General features: G+C 48.6%; 1 protein-coding gene across 5 annotated transcripts in view; it reads right to left on the bottom strand.

Moving 5' to 3' along the window:
- LOC106612655 (unconventional myosin-Ic) overlaps nucleotides 1-27,856 on the bottom strand; it is a 60,006-nt gene that overhangs the window by 16,809 nt on the left and 15,341 nt on the right. For 3 of the 5 annotated variants that reach the window (XM_045724414.2, XM_014214041.3, XM_014214045.3), the window contains exons 2-12: nucleotides 9,251-9,406; nucleotides 8,935-9,050; nucleotides 7,667-7,865; nucleotides 3,998-4,078; nucleotides 3,550-3,729; nucleotides 2,594-2,692; nucleotides 1,814-1,927; nucleotides 1,523-1,594; nucleotides 1,232-1,351; nucleotides 702-775; nucleotides 494-599 (exon numbers count right to left, since the gene is read on the bottom strand). In XM_045724414.2, coding sequence (XP_045580370.2) covers nucleotides 494-599; nucleotides 702-775; nucleotides 1,232-1,351; nucleotides 1,523-1,594; nucleotides 1,814-1,927; nucleotides 2,594-2,692; nucleotides 3,550-3,729; nucleotides 3,998-4,078; nucleotides 7,667-7,865; nucleotides 8,935-9,050; nucleotides 9,251-9,406 — 1,317 coding nt within the window. Of the gene's footprint in view, nucleotides 1-493; nucleotides 600-701; nucleotides 776-1,231; nucleotides 1,352-1,522; nucleotides 1,595-1,813; nucleotides 1,928-2,593; nucleotides 2,693-3,549; nucleotides 3,730-3,997; nucleotides 4,079-7,666; nucleotides 7,866-8,934; nucleotides 9,051-9,250; nucleotides 9,407-18,488; nucleotides 18,714-27,856 lie in introns of those variants that run through there. The other 2 variants (XM_014214043.3, XM_082956189.1) reach the window with 2 other exon arrangements.

The raw sequence follows: 27,856 nt of genomic DNA, 5'->3' as shown, positions 1-27,856 counted from the left end.
GGAGAACGAGAGAGCAGACGGATAGAAGCGGAGGGCTGATAGGGGAGGGAGAACGAGAGAGCAGACGGATAGAAGCGGAGGGCTGATAGGGGAGGGAGAACGAGAGAGCAGACGGATAGAAGCGGAGGGCTGATAGGGGAGGGAGAACGAGAGAGCAGACGGATAGAAGCGGAGGGCTGATAGGGGATGGAGAACGAGAGAGCAGACGGATAGAAGCGGAGGGCTGATAGGGGAGGGAGAACGAGAGAGCAGACGGATAGAAGAGGAGGGCTGATAGGGGAGGGAGAACGAGAGAGCAGACGGATAGAAGAGGAGGGCTGATAGGGGAGGGAGAACGAGAGAGCAGACGGATAGAAGCGGAGGGCTGATAGGGGAGGGAGAACGAGAGAGCAGACGGATAGAAGCGGAGGGCTGATAGGGGAGGGAGAACGAGAGAGCAGACGGATAGAAGCGGAGGGCTGATAGGGGAGGGAGAACGAGAGAGCAGTCTCACCGTGATGCCCTCTGCTTCGTACTCATCCTGCTCAGACTTGAGGGTGAGCTCGATGAAGAGCTGCTGCAGCTTCTCATTGCAGTAGTTAATGCAGAACTGCTCAAAACTGCGACACAAACACAGGTGAATCGTAAAATGACAGTCAATGGTAAACGCTGTGGAAAATACAAAGGATTATGGGAAAATGAGTTCTATATTCCTCTGGTACCTGTTGTGCTGGAAGACTTCAAAACCATAGATATCCAGGAGGCCAATGACTGAAGCGTTCTTATGGGTCTCATCCTAGAAGAAGAAATGACAGCTTTCATGAAGGTAAACTTCGCGTAAACGGCGTAAGCCAACAGACTCGGAATAAACGAGTAGCTCGTCATTTGTTAACATGCACACCTAAATACAGCATGATAAGCACTGCCGAATGACAAACTCACAACAGACATGGACTAGAGCCATTACGGTTGGAGTACCTCACAGCTCAAATATGCACTGACCTAATCCCCATCAGACAATAGCCTGTTCAGAAACACACTGCCGTTGAATTAGTGTTACTGCTCTGACATGTAGTAGTACCACACATCCACAAGGGGGAGTCCTACCGCACGGTCTATGAAATGGCCAGCTAATAGGTCAAAAGTGCAGGCTGGCAGGAGAGGCAGAAGACTAGGGTAGATATAGGGATATCATGCCGAAGGGGGGGTCAGCGGTGAACGGGGCGTTAGTACACGTGTGTGTGTGTGTTACCTTGTAAGCCAGGGAGACGTTGATCTTGTTGACGAGCCAGGTGAAGGTGCGGCCGTAAACGGCCTTAGACAGCGCGTCTCGCGCCGACGCCGCCTGCTCCAGGTTCAGAGGGCTCTTCAGCTGGAGGACGCACGCACAGATCAGACACGGACACACACAGAGAACAATGGAAACAGTCCTTCTACAATTCGTCACTGGCCGAGGTACCGAGGAGCGTTGTATGTTGAATACAGAACGTTTCTCACAGAGCGCATTATAAAGAGCACCAAGGTAGAGAAGGTTCCAGCCTACCTCTTCCCCTTTGGCGATGATCGTTTTGTGTGTTAGCGCTTCTTTCAGGACCAAGCCATCCACACCTAGCAACTGCAAAACGTCAACAACATCAACACACATCCAAATACATTCAACACCAGCGTCAATGTTATCCATCCTACTGAGACAATGAGTAGTGAAAGTACGGAGCTAGGAAGTAACGTGTTATGATTGAGTAGTGAGACGGTACATGATTGACTGAGTGTAGTATGAGTGTAGTATGAGTAGTGTTTCCGTGGGTACACCGTAGTAGGGGGGGGGGGGTCATACCCTAGCCAGGTATTTGATCTGTGTGTCTGTAGTGATGTAGGCATTGCCGCTGTCCTCTCCTCCATACTGAATGTTGCCCAAGTGAAGAACACTGGCAATAATGTTTAACAGCTCCTAGGGAGAGACGAGAGGAGAAAGAGAGAAAGAGAGAGAGAAGCCATGTGAAGACTAGACATGATTACACACGTTTTATTGTGATGTGCTAAAAGACAACGCTATCTTGATGGCTGAAAGGATTAGATTAGGCTTTATCAAATATAATTTCACTAAAAGGGGGCAAACCATCCTCCAGCCACATGCAGGCATACACAACATCTAGTGAAGTTGGCCTCGCGTGTGTGTGTGTGTGTACTGTATACGACAGATAACCACCTGCTCTCTCCCCTTTCTGAACAGAGATACACGGAGCTCTGGCCACCAGCCCAGACTACAGTCATGTAAATGTAAGAGACACCCGCACAAAGCACAAATCAGCTCTCTCATCACACACACACCCTCTCTTTACCCTCTGTAAGATAAGATTACTTTATTGGTCAATATAGACAGTCACACAACCAGACTATATGGACAAGACCGCAGCACAAAGGGTATACAGTATGCCACTGCACAACTACAGTAACAAAACAGAGGGTGGAACCCAAAGCACAGACGTGATTGGTCAGACAGTCAAACGGAATTAGTACTCAGTAGTAGTACTCAGTAGTAGTGTTCGAGGTAACCGACAACACACTACCTCAGTGGCTGACGTCACGTCTGTGTGTGGCAATAACAGGTTCTTACCTCCACCTCATCCTCGTTGAAGCCGATGACAGACAGAGCCTTCCTCACCACCTTCCAGTCGCTGCGGTCATTGATGGAGCTCACCTTGGGACAGTTCCCCTGAGAGACCCAAAACACCATATTGCTACATCACAAGTAAAAAAAACTTCCCTCAACAAAGCAGCCAACAGCTAAATCAGTAACAGAAGACAGATGCTCGTGTTAGTAAGACAAGTACAAAAGAAAGGTGTGAAGGTGAAGAGATTTCCAGATGTTTTTTGAGAGATAGGCAGTTTCATGTTTTACATGGTTTCTCTCTACAGGCTGTACACGAATGCGTACTAATTGTAGATTCAGCAAACACAGACCACATCGCATACTGAACACTCATACACACGTTCATTGGCTGACTAAATAGGTGCGGACGCGTGTGTGTTTTTGCAGAAGTCTTGTAGGTCTCAGTGGGGGAGTGAGGAGGGATAGACAACTCCTTCACCTGAGAACATCTCTACAGCAGCACTAATAACACACTGGGTCCATTAAGCAGGCTCCCACTGGGCTAGAGACAGCACACAGAGGAGAGAGAGGTGGAGGGGATAGAGAGGTGGAGGGGAGAGAGAGAGAGGTGAGAGAGAGAGAGGTGAGTGAGAGAGAGAGGTGAGTGAGAGAGAGAGGTGAGAGAGAGAGAGAGAGAGGTGAGAGAGAGAGAGAGAGAGAGAGAGAGAGGTGGAGGGGAGAGAGAGAGAGGTGGAGGGGAGAGAGAGAGAGGTGGAGGGGAGAGAGAGGTGGAGGGGATAACTGCAGCCACAGACACACCTCTTCCTGCCCTAAAGGAGAGACTTGGGGATAAATCTCAAATCCCAAACAATTGCATGACTTTTGACCTGAGCCCCAAACAGCTGGACAGACTCTGGTCCAAAAGTGAACAGTGTCCCATTCCAGACCCAACCATAGAGCGAAGCTCTGGTGTCCCCCACCTTGACGAGGTACTGGTACTGCTGGGGGTTCCTCTCTAGGCCCAGGCGCCGCAGCAGATCCTCCTCACCCCCCTCAATCAGCTGGTAGAAGATGTGGAAGTTCCTCTCGCCGTGGTTCTGGTGCACCACCCGTGACTTCTCCAGCAGGTAGTTGAGGATGTGGCCCCCTACCGGAGCACCCTGCCGCCAGGAGAGAGGGAACCGGGGAAAGGGGGAGGAGGAGAGGGTGGTGATGCAGGGATACTGAGACAGACACAGGGCCACATGCAGGTGTACACGCCCCCAGGAAACGAACGCGCCCCGTGGACAGTACAGTAACGTAGGAGTGGAAAAATAAACATATTGTACAAGTTAATATGGAAGGACTGGCAGTGGTTATGTACTGGTATCCCCCCTTGCCGGAACATACTCTGTCATTGTGTGTGCGCCTGTGTCTGTGACCACTCACCTTGAAGTCAAACTGGATGTCCATGTATTTGCCGAAGCGGCTGGAGTTGTCGTTGCGCAACGTTTTGGCGTTTCCAAAAGCCTGGGATCACACACATATGGACAAAGAGAGGGAGACAGAGGAGGGAGGAAGAGGAGGGAGGCAGAGGATAAAAGAGGGGAGGTCCACAAAGAAAGAAGAGAGAAAAGAGTGGGAGACAGGAGAGAGGAAGGAGAGGGGGAGATGGGAGGAGGTAGACAGATGTGTTAAAGTGAGGTCAGACAGTCAGGTGTGTTGTGCTGTGGCTGAGACACGGGGCTAGATTACAGGGCAGGCAGTCAGTCTGGATCGCTCTGTTCTGCTGTGATCCTAACACACCTTCTCCCCATCTGTCTGTCTGTACCAGATCTACTATGATCCCAACACACCTTCTCCCCATCTGTCTGTCTGTACCAGATCTACTGTGATCCTAACACACCTTCTCCTCATCTGTCTGTCTGTACCAGATCTACTATGATCCCAACACACCTTCTCCCCATCTGTCTGTCTGTACCAGATCTACTATGATCCCAACACACCTTCTCCCCATCTGTCTGTCTGTACCAGATCTACTGTGATCCTAACACACCTTCTCCTCATCTGTCTGTCTGTACCAGATCTACTATGATCCCAACACACCTTCTCCCCATCTGTCTGTCTGTACCAGATCTACTATGATCCCAACACACCTTCTCCCCATCTGTCTGTCTGTACCAGATCTACTGTGATCCTAACACACCTTCTCCCCATCTGTCTGTCTGTACCAGATCTACTGTGATCCTAACACAACTTCTCCCCATCTGTCTGTCTGTACCAGATCTACTGTGATCCTAACACACCTTCTCCCCATCTGTCTGTCTGTACCAGATCTACTGTGATCCTAACACAACTTCTCCCCATCTGTCTGTCTGTACCAGATCTACTGTGATCCTAACACACCTTCTCCCCATCTGTCTGTCTGTCTGTACCAGATCTACTGCGATCCTAACACCCCTTCTCCCCATCTGTCTGTCTGTCTGTACCAGATCTACTGTGATCCTAACACACCTTCTCCCCATCTGTCTGTCTGTACCAGATCTACTGTGATCCTAACACACCTTCTCCCCATCTGTCTGTCTGTACCAGATCTACTGTGATCCTAACACATCTTCTCCTCATCTGTCTGTCTGTCTGTACCAGATCTACTGTGATCCTAACACACCTTCTGTCTGTCTGTCTGTCTGTACCAGATCTACTGTGATCCCAACACACCTTCTCCCCATCTGTCTGTCTGTACCAGATCTACTGTGATCCCAACACACCTTCTGTCTGTCTGTCTGTCTGTCTGTACCAGATCTACTATGATCCCAACACACCTTCTCCCCATCTGTCTGTCTGTCTGTCTGTCTGTCTGTACCAGATCTACTATGATCCCAACACACCTTCTCCCCATCTGTCTGTCTGTACCAGATCTACTGTGATCCTAACACACCTTCTCCCCATCTGTCTGTCTGTACCAGATCTACTGTGATCCCAACACACCTTCTCCCCATCTGTCTGTCTGTCTCAGATCTACTGTGATCCTAACACACCTTCTCCCCATCTGTCTGTCTGTACCAGATCTACTGTGATCCCAACACACCTTCTGTCTGTCTGTCTGTCTGTCTGTACCAGATCTACTGTGATCCCAACACACCTTCTCCCCATCTGTCTGTCTGTCTGTCTGTACCAGATCTACTATGATCCCAACACACCTTCTCCCCATCTGTCTGTCTGTACCAGATCTGCTGTGATCCTAACACACCTTCTCCCCATCTGTCTGTCTGTACCAGATCTACTGTGATCCCAACACACCTTCTCCCCATCTGTCTGTCTGTCTGTCTGTACCAGATCTACTGTGATCCCAACACACCTTCTCCCCATCTGTCTGTCTGTCTCAGATCTACTGTGATCCTAACACACCTTCTCCCCATCTGTCTGTCTGTCTGTACCAGATCTACTGTGATCCTAACACACCTTCTCCCCATCTGTCTGTCTGTCTGTACCAGATCTACTGTGATCCTAACACACCTTCTCCCCATCTGTCTGTCTGTACCAGATCTACTGTGATCCTAACACACCTTCTCCCTGTCTGTCTGTCTGTCTGTCTGTCTGTCTGTCTGTCTGTCTGTCTGTCTGTCTGTCTGTCTGTCTGTACCAGATCTACTGTGATCCTAACACACCTTCTCCCCATCTGTCTGTCTGTCTGTACCAGATCTACTGTGATCCTAACACACCTTCTCCCCATCTGTCTGTCTGTCTGCTGTCTGTCTGTACCAGATCTACTATGATCCTAACACACCTTCTCCCCATCTGTCTGTCTGTCTGTACCAGATCTACTATGATCCTAACACACCTTCTCCCCATCTGTCTGTCTGTACCAGATCTACTATGATCCTAACACACCTTCTCCCCATCTGTCTGTCTGTACCAGATCTACTGCGATCCTAACACCCCTTCTCCCCATCTGTCTGTCTGTCTGTACCAGATCTACTATGATCCTAACACACCTTCTCCTCATCTGTCTGTCTGTACCAGATCTACTGTGATCCTAACACACCTTCTCCCCATCTGTCTGTCTGTCTGTCTGTACCAGATCTACTATGATCCTAACACACCTTCTCCCCATCTGTCTATATGTACCAGATCTACTGTGATCCTAACACACCTTCTCATCTGTCTGTCTGTCTGTACCAGATCTACTGTGATCCTAACACACCTTCTCCCCATCTGTCTGTCTGTACCAGATCTACTGTGATCCTAACACACCTTCTCCCCATCTGTCTGTCTGTACCAGATCTGCTGTGATCCTAACACACCTTCTCCCCATCTGTCTGTCTGTCTGTACCAGATCTACTGTGATCCTAACACACCTTCTCCCATCTGTCTGTCTGTCTGTACCAGATCTACTGTGATCCTAACACACCTTCTCCTCGTCTGTCTGTCTGTCTGTACCAGATCTGCTGTGATCCTAACACACCTTCTCCCCGTCTGTCTGTCTGTACCAGATCTGCTGTGATCCTAACACACCTTCTCCCCATCTGTCTGTCTGTCTCAGATCTGCTGTGATCCTAACACACCTTCTCCCCATCTGTCTATCTGTACCAGATCTGCTGTGATCCTAACACACCTTCTCATCTGTCTGTCTGTCTGTACCAGATCTACTGTGATCCTAACACACCTTCTCCCTGTCTGTCTGTCTGTCTGTCTGTCTGTCTGTCTGTCTGTCTGTACCAGATCTACTGTGATCCCAACACACCTTCTCCTCATCTGTCTGTCTGTACCAGATCTACTGTGATCCCAACACACCTTCTCCCCATCTGTCTGTCTGTACCAGATCTACTGTGATCCCAACACACCTTCTCCCCATCTGTCTGTCTGTACCAGATCTACTGTGATCCCAACACACCTTCTCCCCATCTGTCTGTCTGTCTCAGATCTACTGTGATCCTAACACACCTGCTCCCCGTCGGTCTGTACGCCACTAGCCCAGCCAATACACCACAGGTCAACACAGTACACTACATGAGTAGAGACCCCCACTCACACTCCAGGAGAGGCCACATATATACACACACAACTATCTTGTTTTAGACTGGACCAAGCCAGGCTCATGTGACGGATAACGTTCACCTCTAGGACAGGGTTGGACTGCAGCAGGCGGTCCTTGACCGTCTCCACCTGGTCGCTGGCGGGACAGGTCACGGCGTAGTACTGCAGGATCTTCTTCGAGGCCTCCGTCTTGCCGGCACCGCTCTCCCCTGAGATGAGGATGCACTGGTCCTTACGCTCCGTCCGCATGGACCGGTAGGAATTGTCAGACACCGCGTAGCTGGAAGGAGGGAGAGAAAGAGAGCGAGAGAGCGAGTGTGTCAGTGAACTACTGGAGAGGAGGAGGAACTGTGCAGATACAAAAAGTTTGGATTCGTTTTAAAATTATTTTGTCTATATATTGTTTTTATTGTCCACACCATTTCAAATTCCTGGTCCATGCAAATGTACTTAGTGAATAAAGATGATTCTACCCTTTTAAATAAGATCCCATTTGGTAGGTGTGGTGGTTACACAGTAAGTGAGATATGACAGTCCTGTTATGATGACTCATTTTCACCAGGCCCCATGTTTATTCAGCCTGTTTTGCCACATGACAGGGGTGTGGATTCAGAGGGGTTGGGTTAAATGCGGAAGACACATTTCAGTTGAATCAATTCAATTGTGCACCTGACTAGGTTATGCACCCTAGGTTATGCACCCTAGGTTATGCACCCTTTCCCCTTCCCTTGAAACATAGACTTGAGATAACGTTAGCACCAACGTCAACCCCTCGATAAGACAACAATCAGTCACCGCCCGAAAGCCCCGGGAGAGGGAGAGGGTGGGGGGGGGGGGGGGTCAGGCCTGGGGCAGGGAAATCTCCTCCTAGGAGGAACACCCCTCTGGTACCACCTTGCACCATCCCCCCAGCCCTCCTCCCTTCACCCCGTCGCCAATTCATCTCTGTCCCTCCTCCATATTCCCTCCCTTCCAAAACACATCCCCCCCCCCCCTTCCAAAACACATTCCTCCCCCCCTCCCCCCCAGACAGAAAACATTTGGCTGCACGGTTGACTAGAACGGGAAAAAACACAGAGTCGAGGAGCAGCGAAGCCGGGGACGTTGAGCGCTTGGAGGACTCAGCCATAATACAGTCCGTTGTTCGTCCGTGGTCAGAGAGTCAGAGGAACCAGCCAGGAATTCCCTCTGCGCCTAACAACTCAAAACAAACAGGCTCAATGTAACGTATGCTGAGCAGACACTCTGAAAACCCTCTGTTACATAACCGTTAGTCCACGACTCAGTCAACTGGGATGGGAGGAGGAGGAGAGATGGTGGGTTGGGATACCCGGGTTCAGGTTACTCACATGTGGGGAGAGACCTCGTAGAAGTTGACGCCTCGATAGCGCTCCATGTGGTTCTTGGTGTAGATCTCCAGATCCTTGTAGGGGTTCACCGACACCAGGACTGAGCCGATGTACGTCTGAGAGAGACCGAGAGAGACTTCATGGTGTCGGAGGTGACAACACAGTGGGGGAAACGCTGGGACGCATCTACACGAACCCAATTTAGATCTTTTTCAGCAGGCACAAATTCATTAGGTCAGCAACATGTAATGCAACAGAACACAAAAAAAACAAGCGTCGACCCAGAAGGTGACAGTAATTGGGGTAGGCGTCTTACATAGATGAGGTTCTCCTTGAAGCGCTTGCGGAGGTTCTCCATGAAGGCCGCCTCGCTGGTGTGGTTCTCCAGCAGGACAAAGTCCTGTACACCCACCCGGTCCCTGGCCGTCAGGGCACTCTCCATGGTGATCCGCACCCCGTCACTCCCCACAGCCTGGAGGGAGGAGGAGGTTAGCAATAGGAAGCAATTCTATAAATTGGTAAGGCAAAGAGACATTCTAAGCAGACCCTGGTTAAGTTGAAATCAACGTTGCGCGTGAGCTTCTCTCAATGTGTTCATTTATGCCTGACAAGTAAGCACTCAGAACAACCTCGGAATCTAGCTACGTACCTCAACCTAGCTACGTACCTCAACCTAGCTACGTACCTCAACCTAGCTACGTACCTCAACCTAGCTACGTACCTCAACCTAGCTACGTACCTCAAGACACACACTATGACACTTAACGCTTAACAAAAAGGTACCCATTTCCATTCAAAACTATGACAAAGAATAGTTAGCGCAAGAGCCTTCTAACCCCACATAAATAACATGCACAGACAGAAAGTGATTGTAGAAACGGGAGTTTTGCAGCGTTCCACACCAAAGAGCTCTCCTTAGAAAACAACTCATTTTGTAAGCCTATGCAACTACAAGCGGAGGAAAATCCAACCCCGAAAGAAAAAAAGTTAACACTTCGACCAAAGTCTTCAAGGCCCCACCCAAGCTAAAATCCCCAGTCTAAAAATAAACGTACATTCAAAACACTTAACTTACATCCTTCAGCTTGTCAATGCGTTCGCCCAGAAACCTGTTTTCTACGATGGAGAATTGAGTTTTACGCACCAGATCGCGAATGTTACCTAGATCCATGGCTCACTATACAGTATAGTCACTATACAGTACCACACAGATCTGTCACCACGCTCTGGACACCTCAACGAGGCAGGGAACCCACCGATGATTATGCCAGCACACACACGGGTCCACACGCAACTGTTTATTGTTCATTGTCCATGTTCGTTACCACACACACACACACGCACGCTACAGAGCAGCTGCATGTGTTGTTGTTGCGTTATTGACACAGTAGGGCCTCCGCTCAGGGGATGGAGAGAGGTGCTCCTCCTCCTAATTAAGGGCTAGGTGAGGCAGCTGTTGACAAGACGGCCGGTATCACAGAGGAGAAAAACAGAGAGAGGGATGAAATGGACAGAGCCTGCAAGTGTAGCGGAGGAGGAGAGGAAACTGGAGAGGAACGTGTGGTGCCAGGAAACGATTTCATTCCTTATCCATCGCCACCACTGTACTCCCCCAACGTTCCAAAAACAACTCCCTGCTTCACACGGTACCCTACCCTGCTTCCCCCTCATTCTTCTCCCTCATCCATCCTCCCTCGCTCTCCTTTATGCAACAGGGAGCTATAACGAGAGATGGCAGAAGAGATAACAGTGAAGTAGTCCCAATAGGCACCCTGCTCCCCATATTAGTGCACTAGTTTTGACTAGGTCCCATAGGGCTCTGGTTAAAAGTAGTGCACTATGTAGGGAATACGGTGCCAATTGTGACGCAAACCCTGGTCGTTAAGGGCTCTACACAGTCTATGCAAAACGGAGCAGACGGAGGTCCGTTTGCCTTCCATGAATGCAGCCGCACAAATATACGTAGAACTTCATAAAGAGCGAGGCAAACGGACCTCTAGACTGCGTAGAGCCCTTCAGACTTTAACGCTAATGAATTGCCTCGGTGTGCGGAGTCTCCTCAAGCCAAGACCTAATTACAACATTTCATGTTGTTTGCTTTATGACTTAATGGCGGGCGAGTTGTTCCAGCTAGAATCACTAATGTGATCATCCTGTTGCAGGAGAACTTGCCTACAATGCAGTATATTTGAAGTTTAAAAACACTTCTGAAGTTTGGAATTTCCACTTTGAAATTTCAGACTTGATTTTCCCTTGTGAAAGATGTATCAACCCTGGAAAAAAAATGTCCATTAATTATAATCCACGTTCCCTGTTGCTGCAAGTTTATTTTCCTGCTGTAGCAAACTGGCTCAAATGAAGATCCTACATCTGTAATCTTCACAGGGTGATGACTCAAGCTTTCACACCAGCCTCTTTAACTCGCACTTCATTCACACCGTTTCCCTCCGAGGGTCTTTAGGTAGTTGGTGGTCACCACCACCCCTCCATCTCCTTTCTCTCCTCCACCATCCCCCCCTTCAAGTCGTAGGCCCGTATTCACAGCCCCAGAGTATGAGGGCTGATCTGGAATACGTTCTACCTTTTCCGATCATAACGAATGGTATGGAGAGGGGTGACCCGATTCTAGATCAGCACTTCCGACTCAGAGGCTTTTGGAATACGGGCCCTGAGTCTTGGTGGGCTACCGTTTCACACAGCCGGAGGAACAAAGAACCTGCAGTTCCTGAGGAAAAAGTGGTCCGTCTCAGGGCGGTGCTGCGCTGAGAGAAGCCTCTCTCCCAGGGTTCGTTGGGCTCGTTAGCAAGAAGCCTGTTATCTTGGCATCTAAATCGCTCCAACAGCCAGGGGAAAGCCATAGCAATATAATTACGAGGTAGCAGGTAGCCTAGTGGTTAGAGCGTTGGGCCAGTAACCGAATGGTTGCTGGATCGAATCTCCGAGCTGACAAGGTAAAAATCTGTCGTTCTGACCCTGAGCAAGGCAGTTAACCCACTGCTCCCCGGGTACCGAAGACGTGGATGTCGATTAAGGCAGCCCCCTGCACCTCTCTGATTCAGAGGGGTTGGGTTAAATGCGGAAGACCCATTTCAGTTGAATGTATTCAGTTGTACAACTGACTAGATATCCCCCTTTCCCTAATGATGCCATGTGTGGACCATTCTACTGATTATATTTCTATGGGAAAACATTTCAAGAAATGATGGAACAGTGCCAACATTCTTTTTAACACAGGGAGGGAGTTCTCTCTCTGACAGGGAGAGGATGAGGAATCCCCTTTCTCCCAGTTAGTGTTATCTGGCCATCTAATCCAGGGATGGGGAACTGAGGGGTGGGGGCCACAAATCTGAACTCATCATGAGGGGCCGCAGATGCTTGCGGGTCTGCATACCCACATCCAGGAGCCTGACTAACAAAATCAATGGGGGGCACCCGACCACGATAACTTCAGATAGCTGGCTGCTAAACTAATTTAGCAATCTAACACATTTTAGCTGACATGGGCTAATTGATTGACTATCAGTAACTGACATACGAGAAAAACTTCTGATGCACCATCAAATTGATTCTATTTCTACGGGGAAAGCGTTTCAAGAAATGATGGAACAGTGCCAACTTTCTCCTTAACACAGGGAAGGAGTTCTCTCTGACAGGGAGAAGAGCCCATTTTGGTTTCCCCTTCTCGCAGAGTTCTCCCAACACCACCTCTCTCTCTCCATTACTTCATTGTTCCTCAAATGGGGCTTGTACAGCTGTGTTTTCCTGCCTCCCCACCCTCTGCCCCTTCCCACCACACGTCTTTGTTGAACACACCAACACCCCTGCACTCGTTACAGTACTTGCCGCTAACAGCATGCTGTCACCTTTTCCAAATCCTGTGGAGAAAACAAAGGTGCCGGGAGCCCGACTAGTCCTACTGCTGTGTTCTCTCCCCCTCCCTTACCCATACTCATTCATCTGCATAGAGTCGTGAACAACCGGGTGCAGCTAAGGGGAATGAGTGGGTCTGCTACATAACCATAAAACAATGCTTGCCCTTTGCCTGACCTTTGCAGTGTCCTTTGGTTGCTTAAAGGTCTAAATTGTGATATAAACTCAGCAAAAAAAGAAACGTCCTCTCACTGTCAACTGTGTTTATTTTCGGCAAACTTAACATGTGTAAATATTTGTATGAACATAATTCAATGAATTCATAATTCAACAACTGAGACAAACTGAACAAGTTCCACAGACACGTGACAAACAGAAATGGAATAATGTGTCCCTGAACAAAGGGGGGGGGCAAAATCAAAAGTAACAGTCAGTATCTGGTGTGGCCACCAGCTGCAATAAGTACTGCCGTGCATCTCCTCCTCATGGACTGCACCAGATTTGCCAGTTCTTGCTGTGAGATGTTACCCCACTCTTCCTGCAAGTTCCCATACATTTCTAGGGGGCAAGGCCCAAACCCTCAACCTCCGATCCAACAGGTCCCAGACGTGGTCAATGGGATTGAGATCCGGGCTCTTCGCTGGCCATGGCAGAACACTGACATTCCTGTCTTGCAGGAAATCACGTACAAAACGAGCAGTATGGCTGGTGGCATTGTCATGCTGGAGGGTCATGTCAGGATGAGCCTGCAGGAAGGGTACCACATGAGGGAGGAGGATGTCTTCCCTGTAACACACAGCTTTGAGATTGCCTGCAATGACCTCCAGCTCAGTCCGATGATGCTGTGACACAACGCCCCAGACCATGACGGACCCTCCACCTCAATCCCGTTCCAGAGTACAGGCCTCGGTGTAACGCTCATTCCTTCAATGATAAACGTGAATCCGACCATCACCCCTGGTGAGACAAAACCGCGACTCATCAGTGAAGAGCACTTTTTGCCAAACCTGTCTGGTCCAGCGACAGTGGGTTTGTGCCCATAGGCGACATTGTTGCCGGTGATGTCTGGTGAGGATCTGCCTTACAACAGGCCTACAAGCCCTCAGTCAAGCCTCTCTCAGCCTATTGCGGACAGTCTGAGCACTGATGGAGGGATTGTGCATTCCTCTGTACTTAAATAAATTACCCCCAAAAAAGCAGACAGAATCACCCAAACGTAAGTGAGCCTTATTTTTCAAAATGTCTGGTCACATTGAAATGTGTTTGAAATGTATGCATTCACTACTGTAAGTCGCTCTGGATAAGAGCGTCTGCTAAATGACTAAAATGTAAATGGTGTAACTCGGGCAGTTGTTGTTGCCATCCTGTACCTGTCCCGAAAGGGTGTGATGTTCGGATGTACCAATCCTGTGCAGGTGTTGTTACACGTGATCTGCCACTGCAAGGACGATCAGCTGTCTGTCCTGTCTCCCTGTAGCGCTGTCTTAATTAAGCGTTTCACAGTACGGACATTGCAATTTATTGCCCTGGGCACATCTGCATTCCTCGTGCCTTCTTGCAGCATGCCTAAGGCACGTTCACGCAGATGAGCAGGGACCCTGGTCATCTTTCTTTTGGTGTTTTTCCAGAGTCAGTAGAAAGGCCTCTTTAGTGTCCTACGTTTTCATAAGTGTGACCTTAATTGCCTACCGTCTGTAAGTTGTTAGTGTCTTAACGACCGTTCCACAGGTGCGTGTTCATGAATTGTTCATGGTTCATTGAACAAGCATGGGAAACAGTGTTTAAACCCTTTACAATGAAGATCTGTGAAGTTATTTGGATTTTTATGAATTATCTTTGAAAGACAGGGTCCTGAAAAAGGGACGTTTCTTTTTTTGCTGAGTTTATAAAAGCCCTATGAATGGCATATGGACCAAGCAGCTGAATGGGTTAATTTGCATTATCAGCATCTTTAAAGTCCGAGGTATAACAGCTTTGACAAATTAACACATCATCCATTACAGTGAGTGACTTGTAAGTGGTTAAGTTTCTAAACGGAATCAACTGTAAGTGGTCCTTAGCCATGCTATCCTGTTATATTATTACATAACACAATTTCATGTTATTAGCCTTTTCATATTGGATGGGGGCTTCTTTATAAAAAAAAAGGTCACTTCTTGATCCTATTTTCCTCAGGTAAATGATCTCAGTAGAAGAGTAAAACTAATGCTGCGTTTATTTTAGACGAGGGATGCAAAAACATCATACCAGTCGGCATAGCAGCACAAGAAAGCCGGTGATGGCAAAAGCAAGCCAGCACGACTGTATCCGTTGCTATGGTGATTTCAGTAAACACTGCAAATCAACATCCGGGAGATAACAACTACGGAAGACAACAAAAGTTGAAATATTTGACGGAATTCACCGCCAGCCTCAACGACATTTACCGTCGGTCTCTCATTGAAAACAATTACATCCGGTCTGCAGTCTACCTCGTGCCATCTAACCCCAGCATCAGAGGAAGAATAGGGAGGGATTTATGTCTGTTGGAAAGTGGAGAATATTTTCCTCTGTTCCGATTCAGCCAGCGTAACTAAAAACAAATGTGCGTGTAATCTGCTCCTACGGAGAGCATGGTTAGTCACTCAGAGTTTTACCCTTTTCCACTAGGAATCAGTTGTCTGACCCTCCGCTCTTTCGTCTTATTAAAAACGGAGGAATGCGGAGAGGGAAAGAGAGCGAGCACAGATTGATACGTTATGGGATCATACACGTGACTCACTACAGAACTGGCAGGGGACAGCAGTCATGGTCTTTCTCAAGGTTGTAGGCTGACTGTGAAGCTTCTGGGTTTTCCATGGCAGCAAGTGAGGTCAAAGTGGCCATTTAGCAAGGAAGCAAAATGATTAAGAAACAGTCAAGATATGTATCAAACCACAACACGGTATCCTGCGCACTTTCACTTTTAAAGCATAACTTGCGGATATATTTTACTGCTATTAGTGCATATATCGTGTGTTATAATGCATGGCTTGTTATAAATGCTTATAATACATTACAAAGCGGGTATTCGTAGGAAGTGTTACTGTAGAAATAGTTCACACGGTAACAGACTGAGAACCTACTGAAGTGAAATCAATAAGGGTTTACGATGACAGACTTGGAAAGAGCTGTTTTAGAGGTCTCAGGAGACCAATATTTGCTATGACATGTTTTGATGGTGATTGACTGCCATAGAGTCCCCCCCCTTTAAGGCTTGGAAAAGAGGGACATGTGTGAAGGTGTGTGCGTGTAGGCACGCATGTGTGTGTATAGGGGAAAGTGGAAGGACAGGTGTGACAACAATAGCTCAAAGTTAGCAGGGGACAACATTCTCCCATCTCCCACTCATAGGGGGCAGCGGTGTTTTAAAAAAAATACTCCCCTTCAAAAAAAGAACAAGTTGTAAGATTCATGTCCAGCCCAAAACACAGACCCAACCGAATGGTTGTAGGGCATTTCAAGAACACCAGTCAACAGGTTCAAATCAATGGCTCCGTTCTCTAGCTTTCTTTCTGCTAAACGTTTCCTGTACCACAAACTAGTCCTTTCCTCACTACAGCAGATCAGCCAATTAAAAAGAAGAAAAGCAACCGTGTTGCCAATAAGAGGCAGCGGCGACTGCACATTCAGTCTCTCAGGGGACGCTCGGTGTATTCTGTAATCAGTGGGTCCCTGTGCTCCGGCCCCTCATTGCATTGTGCCACTAAAATAAAACAGCATTTCCTCTCAATGAGATTCTAAAATCAGGAGCAACTGACAGAGAGAGAGGGAGGTCATCTATTGCAGGCTAAAGTATTGTATACAATGGGTGTCATATGGCATGAGTAGCTTTCATTGCGGTCTCAGAGAGTGCTGCTTTCAAGGAGAGACTAGCAGGACTCAGGAATGATCGGTCATATTGCATTTCAAAATGTAAATATTTGATTCATTCCACCTTAACGAGTCTGGACAACTTCTAATGCACTCCTTACAAGATGGGAGACCCTGGGAATGGGGCATCTGGGATTGCAACAAATAAGAAAAGGCGTGGACTAGGCCCTCGTAGTTCCTGTCAGTTTTCGTCCGTTTGGGGTCGAGTGAATACGACCCTGTTCAAAAAGGAGCTAGTCCACATCTTCTTTATTAAATCCTCTTTCAGTGTGCAGTTAGCTGGAGGTTCACAGCAGTATTGGTTCACACACACACACACACACACACACACACACACACACACACACACACTAGCACTCTTTCGGTAACATGCGGTGTCCTTGAAGTTAACTAAACAACCCTATGGAAACTGTACAATTCATATTTGGTCTATCAAAACGCTATGACATACAACCAGGGGTTGAATTGGGATTTTGAATTAGGTGGTGGAAATATCACTCAGAAATCTACAGGTTTCCATGGGAATTGTTTCAAGTGACCACACCCCTCAAAAGGGATTTTAAAGCAGGCTGAGGACAACACGCTGGTAGGACCCAAAGTTGGGGCGTGCTAGACAAACTTCCTAGACAAATCCAATGGTTTTACAGTTGTATAGGAGTAGGGAACAAGTGCACACTTCAGGAAGAAACAGATGAATGGGACACTACCAGTCTTCCCTCCCCCAGAGACTCAGTCACACATAAAGATGATTCTATCTGTACCATTATAGTGTCTGTGGCAGCATGGGTTGAGTCTACAACCAATAGGAATCGCACCAAGTTGCCTACTTCAAAAATGTCCGAAGCAGGGCAGAAGTCCTCAATGGCAATGTCCATGCTAAAATACAAACGGGTTATATCCATGACGAGTCCCCAGGCTGCGGAGGTGACAGTGACAGGAAGATATGCAGTGGGGTTGGGGAAGACTTGGAGCCCTGCCTCGGTGCTGTGACAGACTGACAGCAGCTTCATTAACATCATCCCTCGTACTCCCAGTCAGCGCCAAAGAATCCAGGCCCAGCCTCACAACACAGGCCTGCCATTACAACACTGTGGCGGCGCAAACACACCAACACAAACAGATAACGCCACATAGATACCGCATAGAAATGATAACTGGGCGGTATTCAATACAGAACACTTTCGCGAAACATTTTGCAATGGAAAAGTAGAACGAGAATTTGTTATTGGACAAGTTCGTATAGTCCCTTCCTGTTTCAGTCCGTTTTGGTGCCTAATGAATATGACCCTGGATAAGAAGAGAACTTGGGAGATGAATTGATAGATGGATTATAGGTGGGTCAGTGTCAGGACTCAGGAGAAACTGGCTACCCCCCCCCCCCGTGATGGATGGAGAGCTGGATATGAAGACTAGATCATTTCATAGCTGGATAGCTGGGTTGGTGTCAGGAGAAACTGGTGCTTTGTGGTCAAAAAACCCAGCTACGCCCCCCCTCCCCCCTCCCCTCTGTCCTTGGAGTTCAAGAGCACTGATTGACAAAGCTGTTACGCAATACTCACTCCACAGAAACCGCCAACAACCGGGTCCCTCTCCCCTAGACAGGAATAACCATATATATTTGCTGCCCTTAGACGCATGTCCTTCAGCACCGCCACATGTACACAATTTAAACTGAAGCGCGCGCACACACACACGACTCAGCATGAAACGTGTACTGTTGTGTTGCAGAGTGCTGCTTCCAAGTTCCAAAATGCCTTTGAGCAGAATAAGTGAGCGTGCAGTTCTTTTCTTACCGTGGCTCTGTACTTCATCTCTCTCCTTCCTGTTTATTGGTCGGCTTTAACAATTGTTTAATACTCCCAGAATGTGAGTCGTCCACGTCAGAGCGATCGTGCAACGTTTGTTTTTATAACTTCTCCGGAGCCATGTGTAGGAGTGACCCAGCTGCCGTCACCTCTCCTCTTACTGATTTTCTCCCCCTCACTCTATACCTTCTTCTTGCACTCTCTCCGTCCCTCTTTCTAGAGGACGCAGTCCCTGTGTAGAGTGACACTCCACCCTCCTTTTCTCTCTCCCTCCCTCTTTCATTCCCTCGCTCCTCCAGCACAGGGCCCAACAAGGGATTTACAGTGGAAGGTGAAGTAGTTTTAGTTTCTCTCGGTCCCTTCTCGCTCTGCCTCGTCTGCTCTTAAACAAGGCAGATGGGGCATAAAGAAATTGCACAAAAACATCTTCAAGCACACACACATCTGGACTTAACCACCCCTGGAGAGAGAGAGAGAGAGAGAAATGTGTCCCTCTGTACAAGGAGAGAGGGGCCTGTGGGAGAATACAGGATGACTCACACAAAAAGACAAAAACGGTACTTTACTAAATGTTTTATGAAGTACAGCTTAATCATACAGCTTCGCTTCTTCCTTCCTCTCCCTCCTAGGAGACGGTGATTTAACAGGAGCAGAACATTCCACTACTCCCGTGATGAATGTTGCCGAGCCAAGCAGTTCAGTTTCTTTCCCACCCCCACGCTGACAAGTGACTAAGTAGGATTCCATCATTAGCATTACTCTGATAGAACTGTTATTATGACCGTGGTCTGCGACCCAAACGCCATCCTATTCCATAGGTCTCTGGTCAAAAGTAGTGCACTATGTAGGGAATAGGGCGCCATTGGGGACACCGTCCATAGTTAGTTCAGAGCAGTCCGGCGGTCAGAGACTGAACACAACACTAGCCACTTCGCCCTGAATCAAATAAATAAGCGCACAGTAATATTAGCTTAAACATTTTAAGATGCTCTGTTGAAATCGCCATTTCCTGGTTGCTAAAATGGTTCACTTATTTTCAGTTGATGTGAAAAAACAAGCATGCAGAGTGTAGAGCAGGGTTTCCCAAACTCGGTCCTGGGGCCATCTGGGGGCACATTTCGTTTTTTGCCCTAGAACGACACAGCTGATTTAAACAACCAATTCATCATCAAGCTTTGATTCTTTGAATTCGCTGTGTGGTGCTAGAGCAAAAACCAAAAGGTGCACGGGGGGGGGGGGGGCAGGACCAAGTTTGGGAACCCCTGGTGTAGAGAATCATGTTACCATCTAAACCGCTGTAAAATACAATGTTCTATAACTAACAATATTGGATTTTCGATTGTTTGAAGCTGGTGTACGAAACCTAAAAGTAAAAGACGCAAGAACGAAACTTAAAAACGGGAAGCCATAGAAATAGCGCACATAGAACAGATCAACCGCTTCTTAGACTTGCTTTCAATGAGAATGACAGATCTATAACACACGTCTACGTGAATTTGGTCCAGTCCCCCAAAAAGTGACATATTGCAGCTTTAAAAAGTGATAGTTCAGCAACATTACATAGGTTTCATAATCTATTAAAAAAAAAGTGATTCGTGTGGCATAACAAGATCAGTGTGGATTGCAGTCTCTTGTCCACATACTGCTTTTAAGGTAAGGAAACACTAGATTTGTAATATCCCTTTAACAAGCTCTGATTAAACACAAATGGATAGATAGATTAATGGATTACATAGATTAAGCCTGGTCATGGATTAAAAATGATGCTCGCCATTGAAAGGGTTTTTAGTCCACTAGTAGGCTTAATCTCTGTCCAGACGTCTGGCCTAAAGAGTGGAAATGAGGCGAATAGAATGAAAACGTTAGAAAAACCAGAATCGTGACAGTGGTGAGCTCCAGAGTTAAGGGGTAGGATGGCGGTGTACTACAAAGGCCCAGGAAATCCCAACTTTATGAGAATGATTAGCTGGTGTCAGTGTTTTCTGTCTGTGGAGGTGCCTGGTGGCTTCAGCAGACAGCCAAGCCACTCGTAGCCTTTTCACACTATCGTTCTGAACCAAAAAATAACATCTGGCTCAGACATTTTATTTTTCCCATGATCCTTTTCAGCAAAGCTCTAGCGGGCGTGTAACCAGGCCAGCTCAGTACAGCTTGGTTTAGCTCTGTTCAGTTTGGCTCAGTAGTGTGAAAAGCCAGGTATTCCCTCTCGGTTTGAGTCTGTTTTTCTCCGTTTCATGCCTAATGAACAGGACCCAGGTGAGGATGTTGGGGGTTGGTGTCTCTCCCTTTCCTGCCCCCACCCTGCAGACAGGTCCCAGCGTTCCCCAGGGAGGCCAGCCCCTAACACAGCTCAGGTAAAGCCCTGGCCATATTCCCCTCCTGCTGAAGCTGCGCTCCACAGCCCCCCCTACTGCTCACCTGGCAGTAGTAGCATATGATAGAGGAACCAGTCAGAAATGAGAACTTCACCTTTCAAAACGTACTCTTTCTATAGTGGTCTGTACGCTCCAATATAAGCTACAGAACTACGCTCAGGAATTTGAATATTTGAATCTCTCTCACACTCACTCACTCTCTCACTCTCTCACTCTCTCACTCTCTCATGGGCACGGCTGGGCATGAGAACCAAGGAAAAAAATAAACAAAGAAATGGACAGAGAGAGGAAAAAAGACTAGCCGTGACTTTAACATTAGTTAAGTCGATGTCAAGTATATGTTTTCAGATTGCTCATTGGCCTACATTGTGGCTGTACACTGTAATGCTGATGTAGCATATCCATCTGTCCTGGTTGTTAATGCTTTCCTCTCCCACAACTTTCAGTCAGGACCTCATGGCCTCTAGAGAAATCATTTCTAATACTTTATCTGTGCTTGATTGAGCTTGTCTGGCACAATGGAACCAATAGAAGTCCAAACCCAAATCATCTGCCACCCCAGGCAGGTTAAAGCAAACACTCCCAAGTATTTGAAAGATGTCAAATAGTATCTGAACCCAGGTCTGCTGTCTAGGACTAATTCAAATTCAGCCTTGATGGCCCGGATGTACATCGCACTGTTGTCAAGGGACTGGAAAGGGGATGTAACCTTGGCAACGCAAAAAACAACAAAACAAACATTATCAAGAGTCAGGCGACTATTTGTTCACATCTGTGTGATATGCAGGCTTATGTAGTGTCCTCTGGTCTTCTGTCATTCAACTCACTCACATTCCTGCTGGATCAAGTCGGACATTAAAAAGACTGATGAATTGAAGAGAATCATTTTCATAGATCGAGTTTATCAAGTTAAAAACGGCAGCCAAGCACTGTGCCTGAACCTGGGTTGGAGCTATCGCAGCAGAGCCGACACACACACACTGCAGGACATACTGTACAGACACACACACTGCAGGACATACTGTACAGACACACACACACACTGCATGACATACTGTACAGACACACACACTGCAGGACATACTGTACAGACACACACACACACACTGCAGGACATACTGTACAGACACACTGCAGGACATACTGTACAGACACACTGCAGGACATACTGTACAGACACACACACACACACTGCAGGACATACTGTACAGACACACACACACACACACACTGCAGGACATACTGTACAGACACACACACACACACTGCAGGACATACTGTACAGACACACACACACACACACTGCAGGACATACTGTACACACACACACACTGCAGGACATACTGTACAGACACACACACACTGCAGGACATACTGTACAGACACACATCTGGGAGAGAGGACAGTAGATGCACATGGTGACTATGGTCCAGCTGCTCTCTCATTGGTTCCCAGAGTGGAAACACTTCTTGTCTCCAATTACACCACTTCAGGGAAAACAGACCAAACAACGCTGAGGGGGAAACACACAACCCCAAGTCATGGGACCCAGCATCCGTGGGAAATCAGCAGTGAAAACGTATTTTCACTCTCACTCTGAGGAACCTTTATCGAGTTTCATTCTCTTCCCCTATTTCCTTCTTCCTCTATCACTTCCTCTCCCTCATCTAGGCCCACCATCTCTCTCTCCCCCTCCCTCATCTAGGCCCACCATCTCTCTCTCCCCCTCCCTCATCTAGGCCCACCATCTCTCTCTCCCCCTCCCTCATCTAGGCCCACCATCTCTCTCTCCCCCTCCCTCATCTAGGCCCACCATCTCTCTCTCCCCCTCCCTCATCTAGGCCCACCATCTCTCTCTCCCCCTCCCTCATCTAGGCCCACCATCTCTCTCTCCCCCTCCCTCATCTAGGCCCACCATCTCTCTCTCCCCCTCCCTCATCTAGGCCCACCATCTCTCTCTCTCCCTCCCTCATCTAGGCCCACCATCTCTCTCTCCCCCTCCCTCATCTAGGCCCACCATCTCTCTCTCCCCCTCCCTCATCTAGGCCCACCATCTCTCTCTCCCCCTCCCTCATCTAGGCCCACCATCTCTCTCTCCCAGTCTCATCTAGTCTCCCTCTCCCAGTCTCATCTAGTCTCTCTCTCCCAGTCTCATCTAGTCTCTCTCCAACAGTCTCATCTAGTCTCTCTCCCCCAGTCTCATCTAGTGTCTCTCTCCCAGTCTCATCTAGTGTCTCTCTCCCAGTCTCATCTCGTGTCTCTCTCCCAGTCTCATCTCGTGTCTCTCTCCCAGTCTCATCTCGTGTCTCTCTCCCAGTCTCATCTAGTCTCTCTCTCCCAGTCTCATCTAGTCTCTCTCTCCCAGTCTCATCTCGTGTCTCTCTCCCAGTCTCATCTCGTGTCTCTCTCCCAGTCTCATCTCGTGTCTCTCTCCCAGTCTCATCTAGTCTCTCTCTCCCAGTCTCATCTAGTCTCTCTCTCCCAGTCTCATCTAGTCTCTCTCTCCCAGTCTCATCTCGTCTCTCTGTCCCAGTCTCATCTAGTCTCTCTCTCCCAGTCTCATCTAGTCTCTCTCTCCCAGTCTCATCTAGTCTCTCTGTCCCAGTCTCATCTAGTCTCTCTGTCCCAGTCTCATCTAGTCTCTCTCTCCCAGTCTCCCTCCCAGTCTCCCTCCCAGTCTCCCTCTCATAAACCCACGATTCCCCTCCCTCTGTTGTAGGAGCAAACCCATAAACTCACGATTCCCCTCCTCTCTCTCCCCGTTGTAGGTGGCAAACCCATACCGCTGGTACGCGAGATCGCTCAGCGCACGACACAAATCTGTGGCACGACCCTCAACTATCGCCGGTGACTCATCAGCTTAAAGCAACATCTGGTTGAAGTCTAACGTGATGAGGATGAGATCCGGTACCATGTGCACAGTAAATATTACCCCGCCCCTCCGCTGAGCAGTTCACAGAGGGAGGCAGGCGGGGAGAAATTGCAGCTTCGCGGCCTTGCTTGCTTCATCCATCCACCATGTTCTATTCAGCAGGGCCTGGAGCACAAACGCACCGCTGATATCTACCATCCATTACCGTCACACAGAGCAGAACACTCCTATTTCAACCCACCTTCATTTCAAACATTTTATAGCCCAGGAGACCGGCCATAATAGATGAAACATTTTATTTAACTAGGTGAGTCAGTTAAGGACAAATTATTATTTACAATGACGGCCTACCCCGGCCAAGCCCTAACCCGGACGACGCTGGGCCAACCGTGCGCCGCTCCTACGGGACTCACAATCACGGCCGGTTGTGACACAGCCTGGGAAACGAACCAGGGTCCGTAGTAGCGCTGAGATGCAGTGCCTTAGACCGCTGCGCCACTCGGGAGATGGAGACCGCGGCCACGTTCCAGACCGACTTAATTGTAGTCGAGCTGCATGCAGCAACAAACGGCGTTATGACATGACATCTGGCAGGCGACAGCATTGTATCGTCTCCCTGGAACTCAGCCAGTGTCTTCTGGAGCCTTGGAATGAAAAACAGGAAGACAGGCCTCTTAAACATTCCAATAGTCACGTATGAAGAATTGTAGCACTGGGCGAATATTTACGACCTCAAGCAGTATCATCTCCCCATCTAGCTGTTTCTTAATATGACCCTCTTCTCCCAGTCTCTTCCTCCCTCCCTCCCTCCCTCCCTCCCTCCTGTCCGTATTGCTCGTCGCTAGGATTATTTTCCATTCTCCGGCTGTGTGATCAGACTATTAGTGGCTGCTGTGTCGTTATGCAGCTCTGCTACAGGGGGAAATAGACCCAGAACCCTCCTGGCCAGAAACACGTCACAGCCACTCTCTGCTGTCTTTCTAGTGATGGACAACTGTTGACATAGTGTATCTAGTTCAATAGAAACTACAGTTTCTATCTAAATCCATGCGATTGCAAACACAGCCCTCTGCAATGCTGCGACGGTTCCCATTAGCTCCAGACTGCAGTAAAACTGGACTGGAACCTGCAGCCACCCACGATGACACCAACCAGACCGTCAGCCTCCTATTCCCTCAGCCGTACACTCCGTCTCTGTCTCCGTCTCACAGGTGTGCGAGTGTGTTTGCGTCAAATCAAAATGTGTCACATACACTTGTTTAGCAGATGTTACTGCAGGTGTAGCGAAATGCTTGTGCGTACGCGCGTTTGTGCACGCATGCATTCATTGGTGTGCGGTATGCTTGTGTGATTGTTTTTGCTTGTCTGTCTATCAGCTGAAATAACAGGGAAAGGTGGAGGGAGGTCAAGAATCTATATTTGAGGGACGGTAACCTTCAGTTTGCTGAAGAACCAAATGTGAGGAGGCTTGACTGGGAGAGAAAAGGGGGGGAGGAGATGGAAGACCGCTGTGATGTCAGGTCAGAAGAATGTAAGCATGTGGGCAGGAAAGAGCCAGTAAAGAAATGGGAGAGAAATACAGACAGGGGAGAGCGACAGAGAGAGAGAGAGAGACAGGGGAGAGCGACAGAGAGAGAGAGAGGACAGAGAGAGAGAGAGAGAGAAGCAGAGAGAGGACAGAGAGAGAGAGAGAGAGAAGCAGAGAGAGGACAGAGAGAGAGAGAGAGAGAAGCAGAGAGAGGACAGAGAGAGAGAGAGAGAGAAGCAGAGAGAGGACAGAGAGAGAGAGAAGCAGAGAGAGGACAGAGAGAGAGAGAGAGAAGCAGAGAGAGGAGAGAGAGAGAGAGAGAGAAGCAGAGAGAGGAGAGAGAGAGAGAGAGAGAAGCAGAGAGAGGAGAGGAGAGAAGCAGAGAGAGGAGAGAGAGAGAGAGAGAAGCAGAGAGAGGAGAGAGAGAGAGAGAAGCAGAGAGAGGAGAGAGAGAGAGAGAGAGAAGCAGAGAGAGGAGAGAGAGAGCAGAGAGAGAGAGAGGAGAGAGAGAGACAGGGAGAGCAACAGAGAGAGAGACAGGAGAGCGACAGAGAGAGAGAGAGCAGAGAGAGAGAGAGAGAGAGAGAGAGAAGCAGAGAGAGGAGAGAGAGAGAGAAGCAGAGAGAGGAGAGAGGAGAGAGAGAGACAGGGGAGAGCGACAGAGAGAGAGACAGGGAAGAGCGACAGAGAGAGAGAGAGAGAGAGAGAAGCAGAGAGAGGAGAGAGGAGAGAGAAGCAGAGAGAGGAGAGAGGAGAGAGAGAGCAGGGGAGAGCGACAGAGAGAGAGACAGGGGAGAGCGACAGAGAGAGGGAGAGCGGCAGAGAGCGAGAGAGAGAGGGGAGAGGGCGAGCAGCAGAGAGAGAGAGAGAGAGAGAGAGGGGAGAGGGGAGAGCAGCAGAGAGAGAGAGAGAGTGAGGGGGAGAGGGGAGAGCAGCAGAGAGAGAGAGAGAGAGAGAGAGGGGAGAGGGGAGAGCAGCAGAGAGAGAGAGAGGAGGAGAGCAGCAGAGAGAGAGAGAGAGAGAGAGGGGAGAGCAGCAGAGAGAGAGAGAGAGAGAGGGGAGAGGGGAGAGCAGCAGAGAAAGACCGAAACAGGGAGAGCAACAGAGCGAGAAAGACAGAAACAGGGGAGAGCAACAGACAGTCTGTGAGAGAGAGAGAGAGAGAGAGAGAGAGAGAGAAAGAGGAGGAGATAGCAAAAGAAAAGACAGAGAGCAAGAGGGTAAACTCAGAGAGCTGTAGTAGTCACCCAGTCTCAGTGTGGTCAGAGAGGATGCTGATGACATCATACTCTGTCGTGACATAAGGCCGTCTCTCTGGTGACTCAGTGCAATACTAACCCGGGGGGCTTCCTGTCCCATCCACAAATACACTCAAACTGACCTCCCCCTCGTCTGACTCCCTTGCCGTGCCCCTCTGCCTCTTGTGAATCATTCTGTCGGCACCAGGGTGTGAGTATGCTGTTGCCGTCTACGTTTCCCATACACAGCAGAGAGATGTTTCCACGGTGAACAGGCCTGACAAGCCTGAGTGACTGTATAGTACAGAGCATCTGCTGTGGGAGGATCAGGACCCTGGAGCAGGAAAGTCCCCACAACCGCAGGGGGACTGCAAGGGACAGTGAAAATCTTAGGCATGGAGCCCCAACATGAGTCAAGACTCGAAGGGGGGCGTGGGGACCAAGTGAAATAAAGAGAGAGCAACAGGAGGACGGGCTCATTGTAATGGCTGGAATGGTCCCAATCCCACCGAACACACGCAAACAGCGATGGACTCTGTTCCATTCAACCAATTCCAGCCATTACAATGAGCCCGTCCTCCTATAGCTCCTCCCACCAGCCTCCTCTGAGGGAGCTCGTTATGCACATGGAAAGTACTGGATAGAGCAGATAAAACGTGGAAACAAACAAACCAGGAATGAAGACCAGAAGGCAGGACCCATGGTGCAACAGAACGGACCAGCGTGAGTATTCATTCGGCGGTGGAACGCTGCTCATCCTCAGGACAGAATAAAAACAATCCTTGTCCATCACCTGGGAACGTCAGCAAATGTACGGCGCTGACAGTTATTACAGCCCCCAGTTCTCTCTCTACAGAGATTTACAGTTATTACAGCCCCCAGTTCTCTCTCTACAGAGATTTACAGTTATTACAGCCCCCAGTTCTCTCTCTACAGAGATGTACAGTTATTACAGCCCCCAGTTCTCTCTCTACAGAGATGTACAGTTATTACAGCCCCCAGTTCTCTCTCTACAGAGATGTACAGTTATTACAGCCCCCAGTTCTCTCTCTACAGAGATGTACAGTTATTACAGCCCCCAGTTCTCTCTCTACAGAGATGTACAGTTATTACAGCCACCAGTTCTCTCTCTACAGAGATGTACAGTTATTACAGCCCCCAGTTCTCTCTCTACAGAGATGTACAGTTATTACAGCCCCCAGTTCTCTCTCTACAGAGATGTACAGTTATTACAGCCCCCAGTTCTCTCTCTACAGAGATGTACAGTTATTACAGCCCCCAGTTCTCTCTCTACAGAGATGTACAGTTATTACAGCCCCCAGTCTCTCTCTCTACAGAGATGT

This window comes from Salmo salar, chromosome 09 (assembly GCF_965601325.2).
Source record: "Salmo salar chromosome 09, fSalSal1, whole genome shotgun sequence".
NCBI lineage: Eukaryota > Metazoa > Chordata > Actinopteri > Salmoniformes > Salmonidae > Salmo > Salmo salar.
Note: the sequence above shows the minus strand (reverse complement) of the source record. Positions and strands in the feature narration are given on the sequence as shown.